Below are 20,689 nucleotides of genomic sequence, written 5' to 3'. Positions count from 1 at the left end.
ACAGCATACGTTACCAATGACAATGCAGACGCTGGGCCGATGAGCACCATTTACCATGCTGCTCAGATCATCAGGACCGATTTGAAGGACTGTGCAGGCATCCAAATTTGCCCATTGAGTCTTCATGATCTAAATCTGAGGAGGTCCAAGGACATGCTACCAGAAAGTCTATATAACTTCCTGTGCTGTCATCTGCAAGGAATCAGCTCCACCCCCATACACTGAGGATAACCCTAATGCAGCAGATGAACGTCATGTTATAATGCTTCGCCAAGATATTGTACACAGCGCTTTACATGGCAGAGTAAAAACACCCAAGCATGTAAGTCTCGCCATGTCAACGTATGCGCCTGCATGTCAACGCAGCCACGTATATGCCTGCAAGAACAATAACATGCCATGCACAGAAGCCTGCACTTGCATGGGAGGTGAACAATGCAAAAACCCAAACAAAGAACCTACCACAAGCGACTCAGAAGATGACTAGGAAGATTAATGATGACATTTTCGTGATTTTATACCACTTAGAGGATGATTCAGTTGTAAAATGTGTTTATTTTAATAATACAACAAATAACAGTTTTTTGTTAACATTGTAATGTTCAGTGAATGACTGGTTATGATACGCAGCCAGATTTGACCTGGTGAGATATTTTTGCTGAGATTACTTGTGGACCTTTGGTCATAACAGGAGTGGGGTTGATGATTTAAGGGGAAATGAAATCTATTTTTCTGACTTTACTTAAGGATTAAGAATTGTCCAATTTTGTTTCTTGAAAAGATCATAAAGATATATCGTATTACAACCATAAGCGCATTTGAACAACATAAAGATGATATTGCATAATTAGTCGAAAAGCAAAAACTACATATTTCAGCGATTTTCTGTGTTTTGGGTATAATACAAGGTATAATAATTATTTTTTTTAATCATACTTGAACAGCATAACGAAAATCCCCTCATACTTCCCACTACCCTTTTAATTATAATGTTGAAGAATCCCCATTGGAAGAGCTGAAAAAACAAAAATACCAAAAACAATCGTCAATTTCGAGCTTTACGCCACCCTCTTAATAGAAAAGTGGCTGCCATTTATTGTTGCTGCCACAATTTAACTGTACATCAGGGCTGAATTTGTTCTACAGCTGTATCCCAAGCACCCTGAAATGACAAACCAATTGTTTAGTGGGTGTTGCACGAAACTCATTTTCTAGGCCTCCCTTGAAAACTGGCTCCTGGACTACAAAAACGAACGGCACTGGCAGATATCGCAGAACAGCCGCCAATGGAAACTGCTGGATATGAAAGTGATGTCAAGTCATGTCAGCTCTGGTAAATATTCTGATTAAGAATTTGGTGGTACATCACAACATGAAAGCCTTGGGTGGAAGCACATCATGTCACATGGGTTCAGCTGTTCTGGACTGCACAAATGCCAGCATTCAGTGTAGGGGACAAGCACAAGATTGCGTTGTGGGAAGTGTAGATGCTTTACGACAAATTTATTATATTGGGATGGGGTTAGGTGCAATAATGGTTGATCTTGATTATATGCTGGGGTTGATGGTTTTGTATTCCATATATGCATTCTGCTCCTCTTCCCCCAGCCCCCTCACTTTTCCCTTTTCCCTCGCATGTGGCATTTTTCAGCAATTACCTCTGTCACCGGACTACCTCTTCTGGACTTGGTTATGACTAACTTCCCTGAAAATGTCTGCTGCTCTTCTTCTGCTCCAATCGGATCATCTGATCATGTCCTTGTTAAAGTGGACATCTCTCTGACCATTCTTAGAGAGCCTGCTCAGCGTTGACGAGTCTGGCATTTCACTCAGGCCAACTGGCACGGTCTTCAAGCAGCCATCAATCATCTGGACTGGTCTCCCATCTCTACCACCTCTGACATCAACTCATCCTGGGAATTCTTCCAAAGTAAATTGCTCTCTCATGCACAGATTTATCCCATCTCGTCTTCGGTTGTCATACCCTTCCTCCCGTCCATGGTACACGGAATCTTGTGGTGAGGCTGTTGCCCAGAAACAACTTGCCTTCGTCTCCTGGAAAGCAAATCCAACGGAAGGAAATCTCATTTCCTTTCACAAAGCCCGAAACAAGTGTGTGTCCACCCTCAGGAGAGCCAGGAAACAATATCTCTCCGTTCTCAAGACCGAACTCTCTTATCTGTCTCCCTCTTCAAAATCCTGGTGGCGTCTGGTCAAATCCGTTTCTAGTATTTGTTCCCCCTCCATCCCCTCTCTTACCTCAAACGGCTACACAGCTGACTCCGCACGTGAAAAAGCTGAATGCCTCAACTCTGTGTTTGCCTCTAAATCTTGTGTCTCAAACCCATCCCTCTCTGTACCCACCATACCCAGTCGTACCCTGCTGCTCCTGGACTCCGTGTCCTTTCCTCCTGACAAGGTGGAAAAGTTTGTCAACCCTCGACTCTGATTCTGCAACTGGACCCGACGGCATCAGCCCACGGGTCCTAAAATCCTGCTCTGCTGCTCTATCTCACCCTCTCTGTTCTCTTCACCCTCTCTTTTGCTCAAGGTCAACTGCCATCTGCTTGGAAATCAGCCAACATCACCGCTTTGCACAAAAAAGGTGCAAAAACAGATCCTAGCAACTACAGACCAATCAGCCTTCTCCCAATTATCAGCAAAGTCATGGAATCCATCATTGCTTTGGATATGAAATCTTTCCTCTTCTCCAATGGCTTGATCTCTGATCATCAATTTGGTTTCAGACCAGGTCACTCTACTCTGGACATGCTGCTTCTGCTGTCTCAACAATGGATGGAGGTCCTCAGTGCCAAACAGGAAATTAGAGCTGTCTCCCTCGGCATATCACGTGCCTTCGACACGGTCTGGCACCCCGCTCTGCTCACCAAACTCTCCTCCTTTGGTATCCATGGAAATCTCCACGCATGGCTGGCGGACTTCCTCTCTAGTCGTCGTCAACGTGTGGCCCTGAATAGGTTTCTCTCATCTCTTCCTGTTCAGGCTGGAGTTCCCCAAGGCAGTGTTCTGGGCCCTGTGCTTTTTCTGGTCTTCATCAATGATCTCTCTGACTCTCTTGAAAATCCTCTCTATCTCTTTGCTGATGACTGACTCCACTCTCTGCCACTCCATTCCTCTTCCCTCAGATCGGCAGGCTGCAGCCTCCTCTCTCTGAAGACTTGGACAAAATCAGACTGGTCAAACAAGTGGAACATGTCTTTCAATCCTGACAAATCTCACACTCTTACTATGTCTCTCCGAAAAGATCGACTGGACAACCCTCCCATCTACTTTCTCAACAATCCTCTCCAAGAAGTTCTGTCGCTCAAGCTTTTGGGTCTCACTATCTGCCATGATCTTTCTTGGGAAAACCACATTTCCAAGCTGGCCTCCAAAGCCAGTCGCCGACTGGGCATCCTCCGTCGTGCGAAGTCCTTCCTCGGCACACCTGAGCTCCTCACCACATACAAGGCTTTCATCCGCAGCTCAATGGAATACTGTTCTCCCCTATGGGCCGGTGCTACTGCCTCACACCTAGCTCGGCTTCACGCTGTTGAAACCAAAGCTTTCAGAATTATTGGAATCTCCTGCGATGAAGCTATCTGAGGGCCTTTCACTCACTCACCGAAGGCAGGTAGGTGGTCTTTCTGTCTTCTACCGACTCCTCTCCGGCCTTGCACCCCCAGCTCTCTCTGTGCTCTGTCCCCCAAATATTCCTGCAGGTCGCACAAGATCTGCCAGCAACCCTCTGATGGTTAAACTGCCGAAATCTCGGCTCTCTGCTCACCTTCACTCTTTCATTCCTCTTTTCTCCCACCTCTGGAACAAACTCCCTCACTCCCTTCAATCCCACTCCTCCCTCCAGGTCTTTAAAACAGCTGTTCACCACCATCTCTTATCTTCCCCCATCCAAAACCTTGATCTTTTCTACCCCCGCTAATTCACCCCAGATCCACCTTGTTTGAAATTCTAACTTCTTTCCTGGAAGTCCTGGCAGTGTCCATATGTTTTATACCTCTCCCACCGCCCCCTTCCCATGCCCCCCCCCCCCCCCAAAGCCCTCGCCCTCTCTCAGATCTCTCGATGTCTCCATGGCTCTCGGTCCCTGCTCTCAAATGTTTTGTGTCCTTCCCCCTCTCTCCCCATCTTGTCTACCGCTCCCGATGTTATATGTTTTATGTGTCGGTTTGTCTTTCTGTGTGATTAATGTTCGCTCTTTCACGAGCCTCGATCTTGTATACAAAAAAAAAAAAAAAACCCGAGGGTGGATGCAAGTTGCTTTCACCCCTGCTGTTTGTGAACAAGATGTATCAAAAAGTTGTGGACAGATTCGGCCGAAATTTGGCCGAATGTGACGGACGGTTGTGTATGTGACGAGGCTGAAATGATTAGATTTTGGTGCAATCTGGATCTGGCTTGTAGAATGTTTTAAGTGATTCTTCACCATTGGGAGATCAGGCCAAAAATGATACATGGCAGGATATCTGAAAAAGTTGTGGACTGATTTGGACAAAACTTGGTGGAGAGGTTGGATTGGTGAAAATGATTCCATTCGATTTTGGTGAAGATCTGTATATGGATTTGGATAAGAGCATTATTTAATTATGAAGCGATTCTTCACCATTGGTAGATAAGGCTAAAACCGATATATAGCATGATATCTCAAAAAGTTATGGACGGATTTGGGCGAAACTTGGTGGACCAGTTGGGTGTGTGACAATGACTATTCGATTGGATTTGGTGAATATCTGAATATGGATTCGGATACGATAATTATTTAAGTGATTTTTCACCATTGAGAGCGGGTGAAAAGCAATACACAACATGATATTTTTAAAAGTTATGACTAAACTTGGTGGACGAGTTGGTTCGGTGATGAGAACAAGCCGATTCGATTTTGGTTCAGGTCCGAATCCAGATCCAGCCTGTCGGTGAGATACAAACCATAAACTGTTCAGCCTGGCGTGGTGGATGGATGGATGTGCTCTACCGAGTGCTGTTCTGTTATTAACAATTGTAATTTTATATTCATGTCTTGCTTGAACGTGTTAACACGACTATGCTTTGTGATATTATTTGAAGTTTGTGGCACTATAATTTTCCCCCCCCCCCCCCCGCCATTGGTTCTCAGCCTCATGTAATGAGTATGGCACGCATCTAATACAGGTTTGGTGAGAATGCTTTAACTACACAGGGTAAATCAAAAGTCATGAAAATTTTGTATATACAGTATGTATTACATTTGAGTAACTAATGGCTGGCACTACAGTTGCATACAGTCACCACACATTGTACACAATTTTTTTGTTCCAGGAGTGCAAAGGATAATCCTTCTATGGATGGTGGAAGATTAATAAAGATGAGAGAATTTTTATGATTGAGCAACATTTGAAAACGAGGAAGCAACTCATCGATCATGACGGCAACATGAGGAACGTACGTTGTGTACATTTTGATTCGTTCATCCCTGCCATCTTGGTACATCCCTGAAGCACCCCTACCCTTGTCCTGGGAAATGAGGCCATGTTGGAATAATTGCACGAGGCATCAACATTTCATCGTGTCATGGTTGCCCCCTTTTCTTCACTTTACTTCATCTCTGAATTTAATTAGCTTTTCAAAAGTTGGGTGGGTTGGGGACTGGGGTGAAGGTGTTTGTTCTGTTCCTTGTGAAAGCCTGTTGGTGATGACACGAAATGGGAATCTCATTGAGTTTAACAATGATAACAGCCATTTCTGAAACGGCTTGGTGTTTTACTATGAAAGAAGTAACATTGTTTTACTATGAGCTCACATTGATGTCTTTGTTTTTATCCTTTTGCAGAATGGGCCTTTGTTTCTGCAGCACCTTCGGTTAGTCTGGTTAACTTTGGCATGTTGTAACATTTTGAACCCATTATTTGTATGTTTCAGAATGTTGAATCTTTCCCAGAGTGAAAACTGGATTGCATATCTAACCATGCTGGTTCTCTGTTTATTCAATGAATTTAACAACGCAAGCCGATCTCGTGAACAGACTCGCTGATTTTCTCTCCCCATCAATTTGATTAACTGATTTCCTCCTCTATCATTGAATTGCTATTTCTGATCTGATACGCCATACTCTTGGTGTTAATTATAATAATAATAGTCAAAAAAAGCCCCATCAAGCAGAGTAAACTACCCTCATGGCGCTTTACATTATCATGCGAACGCATACACAAACAGACACACACACACACCTTCACTCTTGCCCTATTCCTCTCCCCATTCAAAACCCAGATGTGTACTCTCCCTCCTCCTCCCCTCCCTCCCCCGCACATGTACACAGACATACTCTCGATCTCTGTCCCACCTCAAACCAAAGGGAAAACAGGACTTAGACTTTGAAAGACTTGTGAAACAGATAGGTTTTGAGGGAGGTTTTAAAGGCAGGAAGAGAGTCAACATGTCGAACAGAGGAAGGCAGAGCAGAGGTGCAGAGCAGAGGTGCATCCCAGAGCAGAGGTGCAGCAAAGGAAAAGGATTTCTCGCCAAATGACTTGGTGCTGGTGTGCGGCGGCTCTAAGGTCATAGTCGTCGCTTGAACGAAGCCGTCGCTGAGGTTCATAGAGAGTGAGCAAATCGGAGAGATAGTGAGGTCCCGCTCCACACAATGATTTATAACATAGTGTGCAAATTTTGTATTGCACACGAGCAGAGACAGGCAGCCAGTGTAAAGATTCAAGAAGCGGAGTAACATGGTCAGACTTCTTCGCCTTACAGACGAGACGAGCGGCAGAGTTTTGAACCTTTTGTAACTTATCCAAGAGAAACTGGGGGCAGCCAGCATACAAAGAATTACAATAGTCTCGCCTTGAGGACAAGGGCACAGACCAGAGTTAGAGCAGCTTGAGGAGTAAGAAAGTGGCGAATGGATGCGATCTTTCGCAGCTGAAAGTTTGCTGATTTGCAAGTTTGAAGTACTTGCTTGGAAAATGTCATGTCACAGGCGAAAACCACACCAAGGTTCTTGGCCGACGAAATTAATGCTGCTGAAGCAGTCTTGGCAAGGTTTATACTGGTGGTTTGCATTTGCCTTCCCATCAAGAGTTGGGACAGGAATTTGGGGCAATGTATCAGTGATGGTTCCCTTACTCTTTGTAAAGCACACTATGGGATCTTTAGCATCCACAAACTAATGCTGGCAGACTGGACACCCCGGTTAACGTCCATCTGAGGGACGCTGCACACTGATGAATTGCCGTGCTGGTGAAATATCGGGATGACTTGAAAGTTGTCAGGACTCGAGCTTGCGGGCGAGGCGAGTGTGCATACTTCGGCCCTCCTGCCAGTCATAGTTCTGGTGTGGAATGTACTTGTTTTTGAGGTGGATAGGTAATTGGATAACAAAGGCACACTTTGAGCAGCTGTGATGAATAGTACTTGAACTCTCTCACTGATTCTGATGAGGATTGACTTTTCTGACTGCACAAGGCTTTGTTTATTTATTTTGTATCGCAACTCGTATGTTGCTTGATATGTGCTGAGATTTTTGATTTGTCTTTCAGGGTTCACATTGACAAAGTTGGCTGAGGGAATCTAAGAAGGTAAGAGCATTTGGTAGTTTTCTTGTTCATCAGACATGCCAGATTGCTATCATTTGGTAGATTTATGGTTCACTGTTAAATTGTTTTTAGCAAAATTAGTTGGGTGTTTTGAGGTAGTTTGTATGAGCACATGTTTTCATGTTGATTTGACAGGATGCTGGTTTTATTGTGTAATGAACTTTCTATTCGTGCAAGTCTGAAGGATAAAGGGAACATGCACCTCTAATGTTTTATAACTGGAGATTTCTAACCTTGATTTTCAACCTTTGCTTGCAACTCATTACCTTTTCATTTGTCTGAGCTGATTGTTTTTTTTGTTTGTTTTTTTTTTACTTATCCATCTTGATTTTTTTTTGAGGTTTGATTGCACTTTTATTGATTGCCTTATTCTGTTTCCCTTTAGGCTCTGATGCATCAATGGGGGTGAGTTTTGTTCCCAAACATGAGTCTGCCCCCTTTGTTTTTGCCTGTGATGATTTTATAACCAGGTCTCTGATTGGTGATGTCACTATACTCTGATGGCAAAATGGTGGTTTGATGTTTTTTTTTTTGTTTTTTTTTCTGCCATAAAGTAAAGCTGATCTTGTGTTGTGCCTTGGCAGGTTGTTTTCATCCTACTTGCTTTTTTGGTGAGTTCATCCAACTTTGTTCAGAAATGAGAATTTCTGCTTCCTGTATATTTCCAAGTGTCTGACCAAAATTTATTTGTGGATATATTTAAACCATGTGTCTACCCCTGTTTGTGAGTGTGAACTCTGCCATTTCCACGATGTGTGTTTTTTATGAAGTGTGTGTGCGTGTGTAGATTTACCAATGGCGGATGTGAAAGTGCAGGGGATGCCAGGTGTGTTTGGGTTTCATGTTTTCACATTTCCTCAATGCTGCTGATGAACTGACTTTGACATTTGGATCTCATGAGGTGCAATTTGCTGGTCGATGCAGAAATGATGATTTTTCTTGTCAGAGTTTTGTCTCTGAATATGGGTTTTTTGTCTTTCGCCCCTATCTGATGTGTCTGACCTTGATTATTGGTTTTGATAAGTTTGCAGTGCAGTGTATGGTTTTTCTTTGGATCAATACCTCACGTAGTTGGCTTTGTTCCCGGCAGGTTTCATTGAGGGTGCAACGGGCCAATAACAGTTGATTTCATTCAGAACAAAGTCCAGCTGGAGTAAGTTATCTATTGGGGGTGAGGGGGACTTGTGGAGTGGCAATGCAAATTTGGAGGGACGTGGATGGAAGTTTTGTTTTTCATATCTGTCTGAACAGGATATCTCAGTTGTGGCATTTGAACAAACCTTGGTGGTGGACATATGTTGGGTGTGACAAGGATGCATCTATTTTATGGTGAAGTTTTTAATCCGGTTGACTTTCTTCACCATGGAGAGATGGGGCCCAAAACAATATCTAGCATATTTCAAAAAGTTGTGGATGGGCGATGACAAAACTAGGTGGTTGAGTTATATAGGTGACAAGAACAATCTGCTTTTGGTTTGGGTCTGGATCTACATCTAGCCTATCGGTGGGATACAAAACCTAAACTGTTCAGCATGGTGGAGATAGTCGTGCCCAAAAATATTGACACCCTTGCACTTCTTTTTTTTTCAAATAATGCACAATTTCTTCCAGAAAATTGTTGAAATAAAAAAATATTTTGGTATCCACACAAGTATTTCTTTGGATTGCAGTGGAATAAAAAAAAAAAAAAAAAAAAGCTGAAAAAATTACCAAATCTTAGCTTATTCCAAACAGAAATCCTAAAATGGCCCGGACAATATTATTGGCACCTTGTAGAAGTTGTTAGAAATAATTAGATTTCAAGCAGGTGATTCTCCTTTACTTTGGAATTGAACTCACATCTGGAGAGTTGCAGGTGCCTGCAATATAAAAATCACTCATTCAACCAGTTTGAATGGAGAAAAGGAGTCATTCTGCTGTTCGTCAGTGTACTGCAATGAATGTGGAGAAATTGAAAGAAAACCATAGAATTGTCTGAGGTCAGACAAGATTGTAGCCAAGCATGGACAATCTCAAGGCTACAAGTCCATCTCCAGAGACCTTGATGTTCCTGTATCCACCACACACAATGTTATCAGGAAGTTTAAGGCCCATGGCACTGTAGCCAACCTCCCTTCACGTGGCCGCAAAAGAAAACTTGATCGAATATTGCAGTGAAGGATTGTTCGAATGGTGGAGAAAGCACCTCAATCAACTGCTGAACAGATTCAAGCTGACCTTCAGACACAAGGTACGTCAGTTTCAACTCTCACCATCCGTCGCCAACTCCATGAAAGGGGATTCTTTGGTAGGAGACCCAGGAGGACCCCACTGCTGAGACATAAAGCCCGACTGGGGTTTGCCAAAACACACCTGAACAAGCCAAAATCCTTCCTGGAGAATGTCCTGTGGACAGATGAGACCACATTAGAGCTTTTTGGTAAAGCACAACATCTCTGTTTACAGAAAACAAAATGAAGCCTTCAAAGAAAAGAACACCTTCCCTGCAGTCAAACATGGAGGAGGTTGTGATGTTTTTGGGTTGCTGTGCGGCCTTGAATGTGTGCATGGCATCATTGACGCAGGAGATTACCAAGGAATTTTAGAGCGCAATGTTCAACCCAGTGTCAGAAAGCTGGGTTTCTGTCGAAGGTCATGGGTCTTGCAGCAGGACAATGACCCCAAACACTTCAAAAAGCACCCAGGAATGGTTCAAGCCAAAACGCTGGACTGTTCTGAAGTGGCCAGCAATGAGTCCAGATCTAAATCCCATTGAACACCTGTGGGGAGATCTCAAAACAGCAGTTGGGAGAAGGCACCCGTCAAATCTGGCAGAAATGGAGCAGTTTGCACAAGAAGAGTGGGCCAAACTGCTGGTAGAAAGATGTGTAAGAAGCTCATTCGTGGATATAGGAAATGTTTGACCATTTATTTTGTCCAAAGGCTGTGCTACCAAATATTAAGTCGAGGGTGTCAATTTTGTCAATGCCGTTTCTTTTTATTTTAAGATTTAAAAGGATGTATTAAGTTCTGAATCAAAAGCAAAGGTTCTGTAATAACCGTTGTGGAGACCAAATAGTCAAGAATTGTGGAGACCAAATAGTCAATTTCAACTTATTTTTGGAGAACATTGTGTTATTTGAAACAAGTGCAAGGGTGCCAATGTTTTTGGCCAAGACTGCTCCAATGTATGCTATTCTCGTTTTTGTTGTGGGGGGGAGGGAGGAGGAAGGATGGGGGGGGGGGGGGGAAGCAAACTTGTGTTAAGGCAGTCCTCTGTTGCTCCCCACCTGTAATTTATAATTATTTGTATTGCGATTTGTTTATATAACCTTGCTGCAAGTGGGTGCTATCACTTTTTTGGGACGTCTTGGTTGGTGTGCAATTTCAGTCTTGTGTACTTCCGGTTTTATTGTGAGTGTCATGATCTGCAATTTTATAGCGTTTTCGTTAGGTTTGAGGTCTTGGTTTCTCCTTTAATTTGCAAATGGCTGTTTATCTCGATTTTAAAAATAACCTAAATTGATGAAGGAAAGGATATTTTACCTTTATTTTTTATTTTTATTTTTTTTCTTTCTTATTTGTAGTATTAGTCCTATATACGGTACTGTAATTTTTTAGTCCCATACTGATTTCACCAGAGGGGACTAAGTTTGCTCTCCTCCTGTCTGTCCCACCTGTTACCCAGGGGGTCAAATGGGCTTAACACATGGTGTGCTTTAAAAGGTTGCCTGCCAAAAATCGTATCTCGATCTATCTTGGAACATGGACAACCTTGCCAACAAGCCACTGGGACTCTGTAGGAATCCTCTAAACAACATGACCCTCCATGCGAATATGGTGCCTTCAGCTGTGATCGGCCATTATGGTTTCTGTCCCACGAATGGAAAAGTTTTTGTCTGGCAACCCAAACAGACCATAACTAATTGTGACAGCCTGTACCAACTGCAGTTCCCTGGCAAGCCATAATATTGGGCCAGTCATTGAATAGTGTTTGGAAAACCATATATTTATGTTAAATTTTTTTAACCTTTTACAGCATACTGTCTAAGCCATTTGGCCCCCTGGGTATATGGATTTTTTATGCCTCTGCCGACAGTCGCGGAGGCATTACGTTTTTGGGTTGTCTATCCGTCCGTACGGGCTAACCTTGTTTTTCTCAGCATCCATATGTCCGATTGAGATAAAACTTTCAGGGTAGGAGTGACACCCATGCAGAATGTTTTTATGACAATTGTGTCGTCATAGGTCACATGGTATGGCATTCATCTTGGATTAAAGGCAAATTTAAAAATTATTGGAAACCGCTGAATTGACATTTGAAACTTGGCACATTGTCAAGTACTCAATGGGGAACAAAAGCATGATATCATAGGTGAAGTGGTATACCAGCCAAAAGTGTTTTAATCAAATTCCTTGTCCAAAAAATCTGAAATTGCGTGCACATTATGACCATATTAGCTTGAAAGCCGATGTTTAAAGAAAAGAAAAAAAAAAAAAGCCCTTCTCTGAAACTGCCTCACCGATAGATGTGAAACCTGTCATGGCTGGTAAAAATGTAACAGCTGAAGGGATTTAAATCAAACTTGTTTATTTTTAGGACAGTGTCAGTGACCGATGGCATCTACCCGTTGTGGGACTATGCGGAGGTATTTCGGCGACAGACGCATTGTTCTAGTTTTATATATAATTTATAGATGTTTATTGTGAAAGATAACATTGTCACTTTGTGTTGCAGGTATCTGACAGAAGATGACAAGCCATACAGGAAAACGGGTGCTGGAGGGTGCCGTGTTTCTGGAACGGCCGAAGAGAAGGCGCGAAGACACGCTTAGACTGACTACACCAAGTGTGTCATATGTCAAGGAACTGCAATCAAACAACTGTGGAACATTCAGCTGACAACAGCTCCAAAACTTCTTGTAGCCATGACCTATCGACAGGACGAGACCTACAGAAGGCTGCACCATGATGCAACAAAGGACACGGGTGGCAGAGAAGTCACCTAAGTGGCATGCAAAATGCAGAAACTTGTACATAAATGAAAAGAGCTACAGATTCGCAGAGAAGAGGCGTCAATGAGCAAGTTGCATGACTGTGGCCCAGCCAGTGCAGTACCTCAACCAAAATGTCCATCATTCCAAGCAGGCACCGCACAGCAGCATTTGATGCCAAGAGTACATGTATCATATGTAACAAAAGGTGGGTGAAAGGAAAGGCACATACAGCCAGGGTGTCGACAGAAAGCAGCCAACAGGCGATCACCGAGAAGGCCAAGAAGCTGAGTAGAGGACATTTTGCTGAGACTGATTGGGCAAGGACATGACACGGTCACAAATGACATTGTATCACATACCATGCATGAATGCATTCAAGGCAACACGAGTCCCCACTGGTAGATCTGTGCAGAAGAATCTATGATGTGGCTTTGAATCATCTGGTGGAGCAGCTGGAGATAATTTCCTTGTTTCAGGAGAAATGTGGCTTCCTGATCAAGTCCTTGCAGGATAAGTACCGGGTGATTCTCAGTGAGCTGGGAGTAAATTCTCTGGGAGCTGCAGGCACCGACAGGTCGATGTCACTGAAATGTAAACTGCAGCAGAAATTTGGGGAGCGCATCTCGATCATCAACCAAAGCGGTGGATCTGCTTTCATCTGTGCATCTTCCATACCCCTCGGTGATGCCCTTGAGAAGCTGACGCATCTGGAATTAGACTCAAATCGATGAAACGCAGCGGATCATACTGCATGCAGCCAAAATACTGAGGAGACATCAAGACGTGCAGGAAGGACGGACAACAAGAGCAGTCAACTGAACTTTCATTTGCTGTTGCTGAGAAGATGATTCCTGATTCCCTCTTAAACTTCACAGCCATGCTGCTCTGTGACAAACCAAGAGTACCAACCCAAGGAGAGCCTCTGAGCTCAGGACGAGTGTTGGTTGATCAGCCGGTTCAGGAAAAGGCACTTGTGGTGTCCCAACAGCTCCGACATGTGGCTGGGGTGCAGACATCACTGGGGATTGCCACAACCTACCACGTGTACAATGAGACACGAAGCAAGTCCCTGATGACACAACAGACTCGGCCAAGGGATCGGCAATGATCATCTGCAACAACAGCTGACTACACACAGCGCCAACTTGATACAACAGGTGGAGGAAGATGGGGGCTGCATTCCAGAAAACATGTCTCACAGCGATGAGGTCCTCCACGTCTTTGCGATGGACAAATTGGACTGGAAGAAGACACATGGATAAACCATAATGGCTGATCACTGCTGAGGTGCTGTATTTGTGAATTGGGTCATGTTTTGAGGCTTCCTTCAGATTTCGAGTAGCTTGTTGGCAATTTTTTTCATATACATAATATATATATACATATGATTTTTGGCAGGTGACATTTTATAGCCTGCCATGTCTGTTTTTCCAAAAATAATAAAAAACAAACTGATTTGGCCCTCCCCCCCCCCCCCCCCTGGGTATGTGGACTTCTGCAGATTTTTCCATACCCTTTAACATATTCGACAAACTGTACCTGGCTTTTTTGTACCTGATTTTACAAGTTGCAGAACTTGTTTGAGTTTTGGGGTGTTTCACCATTTTTAACAGAGGCTCTTTTTTGGACCAGCAGGGAACACATTTATTGCAAGGCAATTGTCCCTCTTGTATTTTTTATTTTTTTTTTCCTTTTTCCTTTCTTTCCCTTCTTTTGCTCTGACATCCCTATTGCCAACAACCTGTACTATTACTTCAGAAGGCCTGCAAAACAGATTTGGAAGATGTGATAGGCTCTTGCTCCCTGCTCCTGCTCTGTAAAAATGCTTGCTATTGTGTGCCTTTCACTGGAGTGGCAGTTGAATCTTATCATGGGGTGTATTCGTTTTCATGTGTTTTGGGATTTGGATGCAAAATGCATGGTTTGAGCAGCTGTGATGAATAGTACTTGAACTCTCTCACCGATGCTGATGAGGATAAACTCTTCTGATGCTGCATGAATGTTTTATTTATTTTATTTTTGGTTTTGTATCATTTCTGATGTGCTCAAATTTTTCTTTTGTTCTTCAAGGTTCACATGGACAAACTTGGCTGAGAACCGAAGAAGGTAAGATCAGTTTATTGATAGTTCCGAAATTCTACTTTGGATCTCCTCCCAATTTGCCTGTGATATATCAGTTGTAAAACTTGAGATGCTCACCTGTGTGAAATTTGAGACCTTTTTGTTGTACTTGTGTACAAAATGAAAGGAAATGCTCATTGTCTGAACTTGTTAATTAAAATGCACATTTTTGATGGCTTATTGTATCTTTGTCCAATAATGTTGTGGATGCCCCATGTTTATCTGATCTTCCTGTAATCTGGTAGAAAAGGAATTTGAGTTTTCTGCTTTGCCACCAAGTGCAATCTTATGATTTACACTTTTTATTGGTTGGAGTTACTTCCTGGTTCTTCCCTTTGGAGAATTTATCTTCCTGCATGATGTTTACAAGTGTCTGATCCAAATTTCTTTGCGGATATAACCATGCTGACAGGAAGTGTACATTTGTGAGTGTGCAGCATATGCACAATGTACGTGAGTTATAGATTGATTTGCTTTGTGTGTGCAGATGGGTCATTGGTGAATCTAAAGTGAAAGTGAATTATTGGTGAGTTTTTGAGCTTCTTTTTGTTCAATTTTGTTTCGTGCCAGTGATGAACACTTGATTCCGCCGAATGAAGTAAAGTGATTTCAAAATATATTTCCAAGCTGAGGCATGATCGGTCGATGCACCAATTGGTGTATTTTGAGTACAAATGTTGATTATTTTCATCTGCCGTCCAGGTTGAACATCTTTGGAAATGAAACCGCTTTGGTTTTGACGTTCTCGCTATCGACTTGGAGACATTTTCCAGCTCATCTCAGCATGGTATTACATGCTCAGATTCTTATCTTCATGTTGTTTTTGGATCTGCAGAGCATATGATGAACTTTGTATGATTTGCTCGGTGTTTATACGATTCTTCGTTTTTATCCTTTGTAAAGTGCATTGAGATCTTGTTTAAAATTGTTCTTGATGAGAAATGTATTGATTTGAGGATTCTTCATTTAAATAAACATTTCATCTCAGTGCTTGGTTTGTATTTCAATTTGTGGAATGGGTGAAATGCTTCTGTATGATGGAAATCTATATTTTTGTAATGACCCATATGGAAGTTTGTGTTTTTGTCATCGGGCACACATGCTGTGCTTATGGGGAAGTGGTTCTATTCCTTTCCTAACCCATTTCTTCCAGATGGTGTACAATGCCTTTTGCATCATGACCACAATTATGTGAATTACTCCCATGGTAAATTTTTGCCGAAGTGACCTGGGTGCAAAAGCTTGCAAGTGCATTGCTGGGATCATATCCTTGGCAGGCAGGAGAACGTCTGTTGGAAATAGCAGAAAATGTTGGATTTTTCCCATCGCTTTACCTCTTCTGAACTCCAAGGAAAATACTCGTGATGTCTTTCCATTGCATGAAGTAAAGACGTGATTATGCTGCACACAAATACGAAACCTGATTGTGGCTGTTGGTCAGTGAAGTTCATGCTCGCATCAACACGAGGGGCCCATAAATCTTGAACTTTGGTGTCGGAGGAGGCCATTTTGAGACACACCCTCATAATGTCGAAGTGGAATTTTGTTTTTGAAAGTTTTTACAAAATAAATGAAAAGCTAAAATGTCTTGACGAAAAGTATTTAACTCCTTTGCTGTGAAATTCCAAATTGAGTTTGGGTGCATCCAATATCCTTTGGTCATCCATGAGATGTCTCTACACTTGTACAGCTTTATTATAGAGTCCACCTGGTGTTGGCTTAGCGGTTAGGGTGCCGGCTTAGGATCCTAGGATCCTGGGTTCCAATCCCGGTCGATCGCTGAATTAGCACCAGGGGCATTGATTGACTCAGCCTGTCATCCTTCCGAGGTCGGCAAATTGAGTACCAGCTTGCTGGGTCTGATCCCGGTGTGTACCCCGGTTTAGAATAGGTACACCGTATCCCTACGCATCGGAAGAGGTGAGTACGGGTTGGTGCCAGGAAGGGCATCCGGCCATAAAAACATTGCCTCAAACAGGGAACCATGATTGTCATGGGGCCCGCAAGGCTAAGCCCTGCTCTGGTGGGGAAAATGGACTTAAAATGATCATTCATATTTTTATATTCCACCTGTGACCCATTCAATTGATTGGACATGATTTGAAAAAAACCGCACCTTTTCTATATAATGTCTTTGTTGACAGTGCATGTCAGAGCAGAAACTCCACCGTGAAGTCTAACAAATCTGTAGAGGTCAGATAGAATTGTGATGAGTCGTAGATCTGGGGAAGTTTAAAGTTTTCACGTGTTGAAAGCTCCCGAGCACAGTGAACTCCATTATTAGGAAATGGAAAGAATGTGGAACTACCCAGACTTCCCAAACTCGCTTCCCATCGAATTTGACAGATGTTGAGAAAATCTGCAAGGAAGAATGAGCAACTCACCAAATCCAGATGTGCTCAGCTGATACAGACAAATCCAAGAAGACAACTTACCACCCAATTCGAATGAAATGACCATGACCTTTGAGGGTTTTATGACCATGTGCAGAGCAGCGAGATATTTTAAAGTGGTGACGTCTCTTCTATGTTTAGCTATGTCCATCCGTCTATCAAAAACGAAGAAGCTTTGTAACCTGCCGTGTTTAATTCCACTCGTAAAAAGGGTAATATAGAGCGTTCTAAATGTTTACAGAGGGTTTCGTTTGTTTCTGGACTTGTCAGAAACAAATGAAAGAGCCCATGCCATAACATTATCCAGGAACTTGAAAATGTGGAAAACTTACAGGCCACGAGGGACTTGAATAATATCAATTGGAAGTGCATCTTCACTATGGTGGCTGAAAGCAAGTTTTATGTTGCTGGAATGAAACGAACTTATAATACCCTTCACAAAACATTTGTTACTCTAGAAAATATCACTTACTCACGTTAAGCGTTTTTTTTAGTAATTTAGTATTTTAATTATACGCAGGATGCTGCGCCATGGCGATGTAATCAGCGATAGTGTTTGGCAGTTTGTGCATAAGGTAACGAGGCATTTCTCATCTTCCCCTGGTGTTTAATAATATTCCATCACGGATCTTCACGATAATAATAACACATTTACATCGTGATGGAAGGTGAAAATCTACCTTCCTGCTTCCTAATGTCACACGATGTATGAAAGGTTTCCGCGGCGCCATGTTTTCTCTTTATGTTTCGAGTTGATGTTCCTGATAAATTGTGAGGGTTCATGCAGCATATTGCGCGGCAAGTAGATTTCCATTGTTACTCATCGCTCGCAAACCAATTGCTGAACTTTGTCTATCTACAAATGTCTCTTTATTAATACTAGTACCGATTGCAAAGCCGCAATGAGCCAGCGAAGCCAAAGCCTCTTGCCACTATTTTACCCATCTGTAGGTTTAAGGTAGTTGGTAGTAGGTAGGTGTAGTTGGTACCGTACTTGGTAAAAGAGAAGAGCAGGCAGTCCTCCCCAATACCTAAAATACAACAAATGTCACAAGAAGCTGAAGGAAGTAACTATACGATGTGCTAGTTTAGGGCCTATTTTAAGAAATTTTAACTGGGCTTAACATACGTTTTCATAGTATGTGTGTAGTCTTCTAACTTCAGTCACTGTCAGGGCTGGTTCTCTCCGGGCACTGCGGCTTCCTCCACCAGAAGTTAGCTTGCAGTAAGATCAGTGCCGACAGATCAGACGATAGCGCCGTTTCAACGGCAATGTGTGACTCGTTAATCAAACCGAGCTTTCTTTCTTTATGTAAACCGCTTATACCGGTAAGTGCAGGACATCATAAATCAGACAAACCTACTGAGCATGGGAGCATGGGATTGAAGCCTAATTCGGCTTTTCAGGTCTACCACGAAAGAAGAGAAAAATTTCGAAAATGGCCCAGAGTGGTTTACTTTCCAATTACGTTTCGTGAGAACATTGTTTTTTATCGTGAAAAGAAGCTGATAGACGCTGATAGTGACCTGTAAGTACTCTTGAACATCCTCAACAACACATATATGCTGGTGCGAGCACTCAAAGGTCTTTACACGCTTTAGAGAAATTTAGCAGTGTACAGTTAAAGTGTAGACTTAAACTGGTAATTGAAACAGTGTAGATTGTAACCTGGTGAATGAGCAGGAGTCACATGACACTTTCTCACGAATTAGCTTGGGTACCCAAAACTTGGGTACATTTATGTCGTGGTTAAGCATAAACGTCGTCCTTCATGCCACATCTGATAGGTCGGTGTGGCGATGAAGAATGGAGGCGAAACATTGTTCCTCGTTTTGGCTTTGACCGAGTGACATGGCGGGCGTTTTGCAGAATCGAGTCGAAAAACACATTGTTCAAGTGCTCGTACTTTTTCGCTGTGCAGTAAGCGAGTGACTTGATACGTTTCACAGTGCCCAAAGCAATGACGATTTAGCTTAGGAAATTTGAGCATATGATGACAACTAATTCGAGCAGCATATGCTTCCGCGTGATTTGGTTTGTTTTGCACCAACCTCGTTCCCGGCGTCGCAGACGTCGCAGTGATTCCCGTCGCAGTTCCCGGCGTCGCAGTGATTAATCCGGTGAAGAATTCCGTCTCAACTTCGGATATTTCCAGCCGTGAAAAACTATCCGTATTTCTAAACTAAATATGTAAACCGCTTATACCGTATTTCTGGCCGTGAAAAACTATCCCGGAAGGCCACGAGATTTCTAAAAAATAATTCTTCGTCAATTTTAGAATATTTGACGCCGTTTTCACCGTCCGAAACGCGTAATAATATTTTTTCAAATGCTCGAATCTCATTGGTTCTGGTGCTTGATGACGATTTTCGTTGAAGATAACGAGGTTGGTCTTAACTTATTTTAATTACTAATGACAGGTTTCATTCGATTATATGAATCAAAGAACGACGGGTGAAACAAGCTCCTATTCAACTTTTTCGCAATTGTTTTATGCAAACTTCTGCATCCGGTAGATGGCGCCCATCATTGAGTGCTTTCATTTTAGAAATATTTTTGCAAATGCTCGACTCTCATTGGGTCCAGTGTTTGGTGACGCGTTTTGTTGAAGATAACCAGGCCCGTGCGGGCCGATGTTGGTCTTAAATTATTTTATTAATACATCGGAGGTGCATAAGATTGTGAATCAAACGACGACGGGTGAAAGAAACTCCTAATGAACGTTTTAAATTTGTTATGCATACTTCCGCCCACGCAAGATGGCTGCGCCCACGGCGCTTCGGATTCTCGAGCCACGGCATAATCAGGTTTTCAACATAATACGTACTCGTTTATTGACAACACCGGCTTCGCCGGCTATTATGTGAACATGAATCGGAATACTGTGCGGAGTGTTGTCTGTGGGATCACATCAAATCAAGGGGTGGTGTGTTTCTCAACTATGAACCACCTTTGCCCAACTTCGCCCTGCCTCCCTCACTTACTTCCCGCCCCCCTCACTTGCCCTCCTTCCCTTCTCTTCTCCCCTTCCCCTTCCCCTTCCCCTTTCCCTTTTCCCTTCCCCCCTCCCCTTACCCCCCCCCCCCCCACCGTCCACTCCCCCACCCACCACCCCTGCCTCCCCACCCTCTCTCCTCCCTACCCCTTGCCCCCTGCGTAGGGAGGAGTGAGCAGTGAGGTAAAAATGTTTTTTTGTCCTTGTCTAGCAGTTAAACAAACTGTTACTGTAAAACAAAGATGAAAATCATCGAACGGGTAACATACTGTTTTTAAGGACACACAGGCACGAATAACTCATGTAATGTGTTAAACAAGGTGGTGTGAAAAGATGCATTTTCATCAACAGCGGAAGCTTCTGAATTCTTTCTTTTCTACAACCTTCAACCTTCAAAATCCTTATTTCGATTGAATCATTTGCTTGAGCAGTGGAGAACACAAATCGCCTTATTGGCACTTTCAAACCCTGTCCGTTTTGCAGTGCTTCGACAAGTAAATATTACGGTGAAGGAGCTCGGGCTCCCACGTCGATCGGAAGAATGGACGCGACAAAAAGCTGGAATTCGTCCGAGTTGCTTTATTCAAACAAAACACTCAGGTACTCTGAAAAGCCCG

General features: G+C 42.9%; 1 protein-coding gene and 1 long non-coding RNA gene across 20 annotated transcripts in view; both read left to right on the top strand.

The window, feature by feature from the left end:
• LOC137432762 (protein FAM200C) overlaps positions 1-15,673 on the top strand; it is a 30,697-nt gene extending 15,024 nt beyond the window's left edge. For 5 of the 15 annotated variants that reach the window (XR_013624366.1, XM_078783591.1, XM_078783585.1 and 2 more), the window contains 10 exons: positions 1,216-1,333; positions 5,314-5,436; positions 5,825-5,853; positions 7,530-7,624; positions 8,374-8,412; positions 8,677-8,739; positions 12,304-13,849; positions 14,633-14,668; positions 15,171-15,209; positions 15,386-15,673. Coding sequence is in view for 2 of the 15 variants with exons in the window: in XM_078783591.1 (XP_078639717.1) it covers positions 1,216-1,333; positions 5,314-5,354 (159 nt within the window). In the remaining 13 variants the exon portion in view is untranslated. Of the gene's footprint in view, positions 1-1,195; positions 1,334-5,313; positions 5,437-5,824; positions 5,854-7,529; positions 7,625-7,971; positions 7,992-8,170; positions 8,198-8,356; positions 8,413-8,676; positions 8,740-12,303; positions 13,850-14,632; positions 14,669-15,170; positions 15,210-15,385 lie in introns of those variants that run through there. The other 10 variants (XM_078783590.1, XM_078783582.1, XR_013624365.1 and 7 more) reach the window with 8 other exon arrangements.
• Positions 15,674-17,768: 2,095 nt separating this feature from the next.
• The window catches only part of LOC137411668 (uncharacterized), a 52,140-nt gene continuing 49,219 nt past the window's right edge, over positions 17,769-20,689 (top strand). For 2 of the 5 annotated variants that reach the window (XR_013624361.1, XR_013624357.1), the window contains exon 1: positions 17,769-17,874. This is a non-coding gene — a long non-coding RNA (uncharacterized LOC137411668). Of the gene's footprint in view, positions 17,875-20,555; positions 20,673-20,689 lie in introns of those variants that run through there. The other 3 variants (XR_013624358.1, XR_013624362.1, XR_013624359.1) reach the window with 3 other exon arrangements.

This window comes from Myxine glutinosa, chromosome 8, assembly GCF_964187855.1.
Source record: "Myxine glutinosa chromosome 8, kmMyxGlut1.1, whole genome shotgun sequence".
Lineage (NCBI taxonomy): Eukaryota > Metazoa > Chordata > Myxini > Myxiniformes > Myxinidae > Myxine > Myxine glutinosa.
This window is presented reverse-complemented; position numbering and strand designations above follow the sequence as displayed.